Here is an 11,474-nt window from a genome sequence, read left to right as displayed (position 1 = left end):
CTACGAATTTAATATCTCTAGTTCAACTTATAATTTCTCACAAGTGCTTAGTTTTTCTACTGTCATTTTATTTATGGTCTATAAGCTCTTATGAACGCTAGGTAAGGATACATACATGTACACTGTATACATATACACGTATATCCTCCTTTATAAAATGTTATAGGAAAAAAACAAATGCGTATGTAAAAGAAGTAGGAGAAGCCCTACCTTTAGTATAAAATAGGCAAAATAAGTTAACTGATTGTGTGGTCATATGATGGTATGTTTTTACAGTGTGGTTTTAATCTGAGAAGTTTAATCTTCCTTATCAACAACATTTAAACTTTCTAGAGTTTTAAAAGCCCATGATGCATTACAAGAAAAAGCTTAGTTGTTCTTTTTCAATTTCTTGAAAGTTTTTTATTGTTTGTGCCTTGTTTTAGTCTCCTTTGCCAATTACCTGAACCATTTATTGTTTCTGTTACTTTTTGGCAATAAGTACAGTTATAGTGATTTAGAATTTTGTATTGAAGTCAAAATACTACTTTGTGTACATTTTGCTTCTTTTATAATCAGATATTTCACATTCAGTGCTACTGCCTTCAGGTAATGGGCAATCATTATTGAAACTTTAAACTCGATATTAAGGGGAAATTTATATGATTTTGCAGCATAATGAGCCTTAACAGTCTCTTAGATCTAAGTAAAGGTTTTTCAAGATTATAACAAAAATCAAATTACAATCTTTGTAAAGTTTTAAGAAATGTAACAAATTTATTGTAAAATAAAGTGATTTCATGAACATTTTTTTACATGAACATAACATGAACAAATAAAATAAACAATGTAAGAAATATAAAATGTCATTCCAGGTAATCTAAATCTTCTGGTATTTCAAACTGTTTGTTTATTACGGACTCTTCAAAACAAAACTTTTTCTTTATCCATGACTTTGTTGAGAATATATTGTCTGAAAATACGAACAAAGAGACATATTTTATTTAAAATAGCACAAGGCAACTGAAGATAATTATATAATCACATAATACACCAAGTTGTTATTTGTTATGTTTTAAGTATGGATGGCACTATGTACCAATTTTAGTACTCAAGTGCTTGAATATTCACCCAATCAAGGACTTGGTTACTTTGAAGATTTCTTAGGAATTTTAAAAAGTATAACCCTTTTCCACCTATCTTTCCTTTCTGTCAAACCAGTCATTTAATAAAACTAAGATCATCATGGTTAATCATTCATAAGAATGACACCGTCAGTGATCCACTTTGGTGGCTAGTACTAGAAATGCAATGAATTTACTATTTTGTAATTTAACCTTTAGAAATTTTCTTAAGTGTAATGTATCAACAAGAGAAATCAATGTAAAAAAATTTGGTAGTACCGGTATTTAAATATGACATTTGAAATTATTTTGAAATTCTTAAGAATATTTCATGATTATTCAAATCATCGGAATCAAATTCTGGTTGAATTAATTTGTTAATTACACTCTAGTTTTCACAGAAACCTTAGAAAACAAATCTTGAAATATTTGTCACTGTGACCTTGAGCTAAATACCCCAAAACAAATGGGAATCATCTTCTGGCATTGAATGTAAAATCCCTGCTCAGATTAAAACATTGAGAATGAATAGGCAGTGATTATGCAATGATGAGAATGAATAAGCAGTGGATTATGCAATGTTGAGAATGAATAGGCAGTGGATTATGCAATGTGGTTCAAACATTAACCATGCTCAGTAGATGACCCAAATATTTTGAAGTCAGTTTAAAGTCAAAGTCAAAATGACATTAAATGTAAAGGACTTATTACCTGTCCATCGATTACCAGCCTCTTTGGCTATTTTTGTCTCTTGTTTGAGCTCTTCAATGACGTCAGGGTCACACTCACGGTATCTCTCAAGTTCTGCTTCCATCCGAGTTTTCTCCCCTTGCATCTCACTCAGTCTTGACAAAATCTCATCTCTATCATCCTACAATCAAAGATAGATAACAACACCTATAAACCTACATGTAAAGACAGATAAACCTACAAGTAAAGACAGATAACAACACATATAAACCTACAAGTAAAGACAGATAAACCTACAAGTAAAGACAGATAACAACACATATAAACCTACAAGTAAAGACAGATAAACCTACAAGTAAAGACAGATAAACCTACAAGTAAAGACAGATAACAACACATATAAACCTACAAGCAAAGGCAGATAACAACACCTATTAACATTGAAGCTACGAAAGATAACAACACCTATAATGCTACAAGTAAACAGAGATAACAACACCTTTTATCCTACAAGAAAGATAACAACACCTATAATGCTACAAGCAAAGAGAGATATCAACATCTATTATCCTAAAAACAAACAGTGTTTGTTAACAGTTTTTTTTTCTCTCTTAATTTGGAAAAGGTCTTATTCTCTTGATATTGGGAATAATTTTCACTAAAATTGCTGACTGGAAAGTAAACAGCTGATGTAGGTTTAAATGTTTTGGAAATCTGCATGAAAGAAAGAAAAAAATTATTCTGGCCTTTTATAGACCTCTGCTATATTAGGTAAAAATCCTGGCAAAGAAATATAAATAGAGTATGCATGTATTTAAGAACAAGAATATCTGTTACATCTATGATACCTGACATGGTGAGGGATACCAGACATGGTGAGGACTCATGCATTAGTTTACGAGAAGTTTTCTCTTCATCTCTTTTCGTTATATGTATATCAGAACAAGTAAGTGCTATGAAACGATATTCTTGTTACAAGATTTTGCTAAAAGTTTAACCCTGTATAAGACTAGAAATGTGTCATTTCAGATGGTGCATTAATTATTTTTTTCATTTTAAGTTCAAACCCTTAAAACTTTTCAATGTTAACACAAACTATTTTCAAAAATGTTCAAGGCACTGAAATTATTCAGTCTTAACCTTTTAAAAATAGCATATTGCATATTTGTAGCCAAAATAATGGCTAAAAGTACGAGTGCTGAAACTGAAAGTTCAAAATTTTTCCAACATTTAGGAAAGATAAGTTTGTCTAAAATCAATGAACCACGACCAAATTCAAACTTAAACTGCTTATTCCTAAGATGTATCTATATTATTTTCAAAGTGAAAGGGACATAAACTCTGCCAAAAAATCATCAAACCATGACCAAATTCCAACTTGACCTGCCCTTTCTTTTGACATATCCATATGTCAAATTAAAGTTGAATATGTAACACTGTTGGGTAGATAATGAACAGAAACTGTAAATTTCATATTATTTTCAAAGTGAAAGGGGCATTACTCTGCCAAAAATCATTGAACCATGGCCAAATTTGAACTTGGCCTGGGCATTCCAAAAACATATCCATATGTCAAATTTGAGATGAATGTGTTGTACCATTGGGGAGATAATAAACGGAAACTGAAAATTTCATATTACTTTCAAAGTGAAAGGGGCATAACTCTGCCAAAAATCATTAAACCATGACTAAATTTGAACTTGACCTGCGCATTCCTTTGACGCATCCATATGTCAAATTTAAGTTGAATGTGTTGTACCTTTGGGGAGATAATGAACGGAAACTGAAAATTTCATATTACTTTCAAAGTGAAAGGGGCATAACTCTGCCAAAAATCATTGAACCATGACCAAATTTGAACTTGACCTGTATTTTCTCATGACATATCCATATGTCAAGTTTGAGTTGAATGTGTTGTACCTTTGGGGAGATAATGAACGGAAACTGAAAATTTCATATTGTTTTTTAAAGTAAAAGGGGCATAACTCTGCCAAAAATCATCGAACCATGACCAAATTCAAACTTGACCTGTATTTTCTCATGACATATCCATATGTCAAGTTTGAGTTGAATGTGTTGTACCTTTGGGGAGATAATGAACGGAAACTGAAAATTTCATATTATTTTCAAAGTAAAAGGGGCATAACTATGCCAAAAATAAGCGAACCATGACCAAATTCAAACTTGACCTGTATTTTCTCATGACATATCCATATGTCAAGTTTGAGTTGAATGTGTAATACTGTTAGGGAGATAATGAAGGAAACTGAAAATTTCATATTATTTTCCAAGTAAAAGGGGCATAACTATGCCAAAAATCATCGAACCATGACCAAATTCGAACTTGACCTGTATTTTCTCATGACATATCCATATGTCAAGTTTGAGTTGAATGTGTTGTACCGTTGGGGAGATAATAAACGGAAACTGATAATTTCATATTATTTTCAAAGTAAAAGGGGCATAACTCTGCCAAAAATCATCGAACCATGACCAAATTCAAACTTGACCTGTATTTTCTCATGACATATCCATATGTAAAGTTTGAGTTGAATGCATTGTACCGTTGGGGAGATAATGAACGGAAACTGAAATTTCATATTATTTTCAAAGTAAAAGGGGCATAACCCTGCCAAAAATCATTGAACCATGACCAAATTCGAACTTGACCTGTATTTTCTCATGACATATCCATATGTCAAATTTGAGTTGAATGTGTGCAACCGTTCTTTAGATAATGAACGGAAACTGATGATGACGGAATGACAGAATGACGGAAGGACGGAATGACGGAACAGGGTAACACTTAATAATATGCCCCGGCCATTACATGGCGGGGGAATAAAAAGGTGCACTCATCATATTTGTTCTGCCTAACCCTTTCCACTCTAAATATTAAAAAAAAAAGGTCAATCTTTCAACTTGGGCAAGGTCATTCATCATTTATAGGGAAATTTCTAACTAATGACTGAAGAGAGAACAGAGCAGACCTTGATAAGATGGCAAGTGGATATTGGCTGATCTTGGTCTGCACTGGCTGCATGGGTAGAATTTTTTGCAGGCTAAGAGTTTAAACAGTCTTTCAGCCATATACCAGTTAGAGGATACAATGTAAGTGTTGTAGATTGTTACTATAGACCCTGTACCATTAATAACCTATTATGTATGCTTAATTACCTTAAAACATTCCAGGATACACTATTTTAAACAGATGTGGCATAACAATTATGTAAAATTGTATTAAACCAAGCCTTTGCAGAACAAGTATCAAACTCAGCATTCTACTCTAGAATCTACATCCATAAACTGACCAAGTAATCTCCCTTAAGAGATTATCAGTCGGCTAAAGTTCACTTTGCTTTGGTTTGATATGCTGAAAAATGTGCATTACTGATAAAATACTGACAAGTGTTCATTCTTCACAATTTGTTTTAAATCATGGTTACTTACAGACTCTTCTTTACCCACTTTAGCCTTTTCTACTGCATCCATTAAGTTAAGTTTTTTACTTTCAGCATCTGCCAGTCTAGCTTCCAAGTCATCTATTTTCCTTTTTCGCTAAAAATGAAACATAATAATTATGTTAATATAATAAACATTTATAAAAATATCTCAGTTATTTCAACCACAACATTCATAAATAAATTAAAAAACTCTTTTTTTCTTGATTGGTTTTAAGAAACACTGACTCTGTAATGGTCATATGGAGACTTTCAAGCTCTACTGGTGGAATACAGCCTTGGGTTTCCCTCTGTGCATTATTTTAGGCACAAGTGGGCACCAAAGTAGAATCACTGGCATTCTGTAAACATGCTAAATAGCTTTTAGACATGAAAGAATTCGAAGTCCCTGATGTTATAAAACAAGATATAAGTAAACCATGAACATTACATAGATATAAATGATTCTTCAACCTTTTACCAAGATCCATTTACAATAAGGCAAAGTATGTCAAAAAGTATATTCTTAATATCCTAAAATCTAAATTTCAGACTTCAGGCTCAACCAAATTGAGCCTGCAACATTTAAGGTATTGCCATTTTTGGCATCCTTTAGGGATTTGGTTTTTCTGTTTCAACCATTTACCTCCACTTCCACAACATTTCAAAATTAAAAATTTAATTCTGGAGCAGAAAAGTTTGTACTAACGTTTTGACTAGCTTTGCTGGGGAATGCCCAAAAGTATACAGAAGTACCAATCTTGTCTGTGTCTACCATACCGTCATCAACAAGACTAGTGAGAATCTCCTTTACTGACATGGACGTAATCCCTTTCTCTTTCTGACACTGTCGTTCCAACTCCTTCAGCTGGAAGAAATCTTTCTGAAAGAAGATAGAGATATATAAGCAATGTAAAATAGAATTTTAAATTTTATATAGTTAAGTTTGTTAAGACATTCATTTAAGCTCAATGGGTTGAACACTTTCAGCTTATTAGAACAACTTTAAGCTCACTTTCTGTAACTAACCAGTGCAGGTTATGTGTCATATACATGTAAAAGAAACATTATCATGACCCAAGCAGAGTTCAAACGCTAAATTATCCAGATGAATGCTCCCTTTGAATTTCTGTTCAATTCTATTTATTTTTGGGTTTGGGTTTTAACATTTACCCCACAATATGCAGTAATGAGCAGGGATGGCAAAATCAATGGTCAATACTAGATGGATTGTCCTGCAGGCTGTACTGTCAGACTAGTGAAATTTTTCCAGAATTTACAACCGGAATATCATAGAGACAAGTAAAGAATGCTTCAGATAAAATGGACAGGTAGGTCAAAATCAGATTTTGCCAACCCTGAATTACTTATTATTATTATTATTTTTATTTTTGTTAGTTTATTTTTGTTTTGGTTTTAATTAATGTAAGTGAAATGTTACTGTTAAACATTTAGTATCAAAGGGAGTTCTCAGGTTACAAGAGAAGAAATTAGATACACGAAACTTCTACAGGTTTATTGTCCTCTAGCACCGCCGCATTACAGAATTCTGCAACATATACATGCACTTAAATCTGTCAAATTATATCGTACCTTCTCAAAGAAGAACTCCATCATTCTACGCCTCTTCTCTTCAACACTTAGACCTTTACGTTTAGACTGAAGTACAAAGAAACATAGCAAATAAGATACAGTTACTGTACTACCTTCTTTATAACATGCAAAACATCAAGATCAATAATATCATGCTCTAAAATTTGTGAACTAAAAAAACTGTCATGTGCAATCATTGCAAAACTTCTAGAAAAATATGTGTGTAACACGACACAACATTATTGAAATACATAATTTACATACAAAGACTAGGTTGATGCGGATATTTCACCAAAGAATCAGATTAATGATTAAGTTATGTAAGAAAATTCAGTATATCTTATTTAAACAGTCTAACGTGAGCATTACTTTTACATTTAAATGACTTAAAACATATATACATGTATTTTCAATTCTCTACTTTGCCCGTCAAAGTGATGTTACTTACTGAAAACTGCTGAAAAGGTTGATGCAGATTTTCTCAACAGAAATCAGTGAAATGATGAAAATGTGTCAATTCATAGTACAATCACAGACACTTGGGGTGTGGAGCTCAAAATGTCTTTAAAATCCAAATCAATTGCATTTTTGCATTGGAGCTCCACAACAAAAGTGTCTGCGAGTACAATAAGTCTTACAGGAGTATACATCATTACATGTACAATGCTCAGAATTTCTTATGAATCAATATTATACATAAAATAGAGAGAGAGAAGTCTATATACATAAAATAGAGAGAGAGAGAGACAGTCTGAAAAGGTTGATGGTGATTGCTTCTCCTGCACTTATCAAACTGTGCATACTGAAGACCATTTATTCCAGTAGTATAAATAGTTTAAACAAACAGACTTCCCGAAATACGTCGGTCCGACAGACATGTCCGATAAATTTTGATCAGGTCCGACGAGTTTTTATTCCAGATCAGTCCGACTTTTATCCAAGCCGCATGTATACAAAATGGCGTCGCTAAAGGTGCCAAACCTTGGAAAGATAAAAAATCTACATCAGAGGAACAGGCAGAACAGCAGTAAAAGGATAAAAAGAATAGACCTGAGACAAAATTTAATGAAAAATAGAAGCAAGAAAGTGAATCGTTGGTGTATGATAGGGAGGAGATGAAAATGCGCTGTAAGGAATGTGCCGATTTTTACGGCGAAAAAATTAAAAACAAAAAGTGTCTTAGAAATACAAACACAAGTTATTCTTTGATTTTGATCAATTCTATTTGGTCTGACAGATTTCGTTTCGGTCCGACAGATTTTCATGGTTTGTCAGACCGAATGTCTGACAGTTCTTTTCAACTTTCGGGACACAGGGGCTAGTCACATAATCAAATATTTTACATAACTGGTCTATATATGTATATAAAGATATAAGGCCCTCAACAAAACAAAAACATCATGTGGAACAAACGAGAACACTGCTGCAAGGAACGACCAGATCACAGTTATCTCTTTCTGGTCGACATTCAAAAGGATCAATCAAAGCGTTAACGCTTTTTATTTCATTAAATTCTTAAAATAGCAAAGAAATGAGTAAAAGTTTCACAAAATGCCAATATTTTCAATCCATGCCGTTTTCGACGTCAAATCTATTCATGTATACAAACACGATTTCTGGTCGATTTCTACGAAATAAATAGAAAATGTCTAAAATTTCCTCATAAATTTCATAAACAAACTCTTTTTCTATCAATCTGCGAAGTCTAAATTGAACTAGAGCCCTCTTTGTACGCAAATATTTAAAAAAATTGGTTGTAGAAGCGGAGGTCAAGTAAAGTGCGCAATTTTGATTTTGAAGTGACAGTTAAATGAAGCAAAGAAATAGTATTATACGATTGGTCAATAGTATTCCGATAATTATCTTAACCAATCAAATCCTTATATAATATTCAGAGCGGAAAAGTATATACATGCGCTATACATGGCGATAAAATACTGTCACAAGCGGGATCCTTGTGTATTTTTTTAATGCAGGGATAAAAACTAACCATTCAAGCTTGGTGGCCACCTGGGCCACTGACTGTAAAATTTTGGTGGCCTAGTAAATATTTAAGTGGACCAACAATTTATGAACTGAAACGGGGCTAGCACTGGCAAATTATTTTAGCCATTTTTTTAGCAGTGAAAATTGCGTGCATGTATTTTATTTTCAAATAAGGCAAAATGGTACAGCATGAGGTATTTAGAAAAACAAACGATATTGTCCACTTTTATTTTGGTACCTACATTTTTATCACATTAACACATCAAATTTGTATACATGTAATTTACTATCAATAATCATAAAAGCTTCCAGCTCAGTAGCTATAACATTTGCCAGGTTAAGGCAGTGGCATGCCAGTAACAGCAGAAACACAATTCAATGTGCTGCTTCAGCTTGCTTGGTTAATGACAAAGATTTGGCTTGAAGACTATCTTTTTCTGAAATAATACAGAAGAAACAAGTTTGAAAGTAAGAAAATCGGAGAAAATAATATTGAAAATTCTTAACTAAAGATAATTCAGGAATAAAATCACACGTACTACTGTCATTATAAGTGTACAGGAATCAGTATAAGTTACCTGAAGGCATTTTGTATGCTTCTTAACTGAATCTTTCATTAGTAATTCACAGTCATAAGCCATTTATAAATGAATACTTCTGCAAGAGCTTTAGGGGTTACAAAACTTAAATTTGATTTTAAGCCAAATCAAGGTCCAGGAATTCTCTGTAAAGCCAATATCAAATAAATTCCTAGTAAAGGCAAAAATTGGCACTCACCCCCCACCCACTATCCCCCCAAAAATATAAAAATGAAAAAAAAAAAAACCAACCATTACTCTTAACTAATAATTTATCAACAATGATAAGATTTACTGAATGCAAACTTACCGTCAACAGGTCAAGTCAACTGCAGAACATAATTTGTCGCTACTCATACCCAAACTTCTGATTTGATTAGAGATATTATTGAATAATGTTGGGATGCCGCTAGTTATTGTTTCATATTAAATATTAAGACCAAATTTTCCAATGCATATTCAACAATCTGCCTGGTATGTTCACGGCAATATTTATCAGCTGATGTAAACAAACGGCGAGGCCAGTGCATTAAACTGTGTTACTGTTCATATCGATATTTAATTCGGAAAGGAAGTTAAAAATATAAACCAGTCAATGACCCAAAAGAAGTAGACTGTGTCGCTGTGTTTTGAGATAAGAAGTGATAAAGCGGAAATTAAAAATGGAAAACCAAATGTGTACTTTTCCATTCTTAAAATAGCAAATTCTAAATATAGACTGGAGATTCCAAAAGTCATAATTTTTGTAAGTTTGAGCCAATCGTGATTTTCTTGAGCCAATTTAATAAATTTGGAGCCAATTTGCTCCTTTGAATTTTCATGTGAGTTGATTTAATGGCGGATATTAATTTAATCTACGGCCGATTTTTTTAGTCGCCGACTGGACGACTATTTTGAAATTTTTGGTGGTCCAATTACAAATTAAGTCGCCTTGGGCGACCGCTAATTTTCAGCCCTGTAATGAATTACGTATGAAGAGGGCTTTTAAACAGTTAAGACTTGGCAGATCGATAGAAAAAGAGTTTGTTTATGGAACGTAGGTGGAAATTCTAGCCGTTTTTTGTTTATTTTGTAAAAATCTACCAGAAATCGTGTTTGTATACATGAATGGTATGGACGTCGAAAACGACATGAATTAAAAATAATGGCATTTTGCGAAACTTTTCCCAATTTCTTTGCTATTTGAGGGATTTTAATGAAATAAAAAGCGTTGGCACTTGGATTGATGCTTTCAGATGGCAACCAGAAAGAGATAACCGTGATCTGGTCGTTTCTTGCAGCAGTGTTCTTGCTTGTTCCACATGATGTTTTTGTTTCGTTGGGGGCCTTTATCTTTATATACATAATAAACATATATAGACTGGTTATGTAAAATATTTGATTATGTGACTAGCGCCTGTGTTTCTGGAAGTCTGAACAAAGCCTTTTTTAATTTCTTAAATTAAATAAAATACATATATTTCTTTCGGCAAATACATCACTCCTATATTAACAAATCGACTGAACAGGTTGATGCCAAAATTATTCAATCTACTATGCTGCATTTTCGATTCACAACTGTCCGAGGACTACTACAGTTCCGATATTTTGTTTCTATAAGTTTCATCTTCGAACCTAAATTAATTATTACTAATTTTTGACTATCATACTTCCTACTCATACAGAAGATGCAGTCATATCTAACAAAAATATAAATACTGATATAATATATCAGTATTTGCAATTTACCATTATTATTGAGCTATCAAATTTTCCCGCGCTTTTGGAACATATTAAAATCCGTACATGCCGTTTCGTTATAAGGTTTTGCACCACTAAATTACCCGGCTACACTTTCGAATTACTGCTGGCATGATATAGGATACATTCTAAGTATAAAACTATACGTATATATAACAAAAATTCCAAAGCACAACATACAATATGAAGTCACATTTGATTTACAACGCAGCACTGATTACAGTAGTCTATATTAAATATGCATAAAATCTTTCAAACTGGGATTTGAAATGACGTATATAAGTCCCAGTTTCAAGTCAAAGAGACATATAAATGTATTTAAATGTCTCTGTTCATCCCAACCT

The 11,474-nt window shown here is 32.8% G+C and overlaps 1 protein-coding gene across 1 annotated transcript; it reads right to left on the bottom strand.

Annotated features, from left to right (window-relative positions):
• Positions 1-681: 681 nt before the first annotated feature.
• On the bottom strand, positions 682-11,203 carry LOC132751546 (meiotic nuclear division protein 1 homolog). Its single transcript, XM_060741728.1, has 6 exons — positions 11,119-11,203; positions 6,827-6,892; positions 5,943-6,116; positions 5,244-5,351; positions 1,815-1,974; positions 682-952 (listed from the first exon to the last, which is right to left on the bottom strand). Exons 1-6 carry the CDS (start codon positions 11,119-11,121, stop codon positions 846-848), a joined length of 618 nt encoding a protein of 205 aa, XP_060597711.1. The 5' UTR covers positions 11,122-11,203; the 3' UTR covers positions 682-845.
• Positions 11,204-11,474: the final 271 nt, after the last annotated feature.

The sequence above is a fragment of the Ruditapes philippinarum genome, unplaced genomic scaffold (genome assembly GCF_026571515.1).
Source record: "Ruditapes philippinarum isolate M1 unplaced genomic scaffold, ASM2657151v2 ctg904_1_1_1_1, whole genome shotgun sequence".
NCBI lineage: Eukaryota > Metazoa > Mollusca > Bivalvia > Venerida > Veneridae > Ruditapes > Ruditapes philippinarum.
This window is presented reverse-complemented; position numbering and strand designations above follow the sequence as displayed.

Excerpts from the sequence above, each read along its gene's own strand:
- LOC132751546 (XM_060741728.1), bottom strand. Across the intron at positions 1,975-5,243 it reads AAGTGGGTAAAGAAGAGTCT|GATGATAGAGATGAGATTTT; the intron begins GTAAGTAACCAT and ends CTTTGATTGTAG. Across the intron at positions 953-1,814 it reads GGCTGGTAATCGATGGACAG|ACAATATATTCTCAACAAAG; the intron begins GTAATAAGTCCT and ends TCGTATTTTCAG.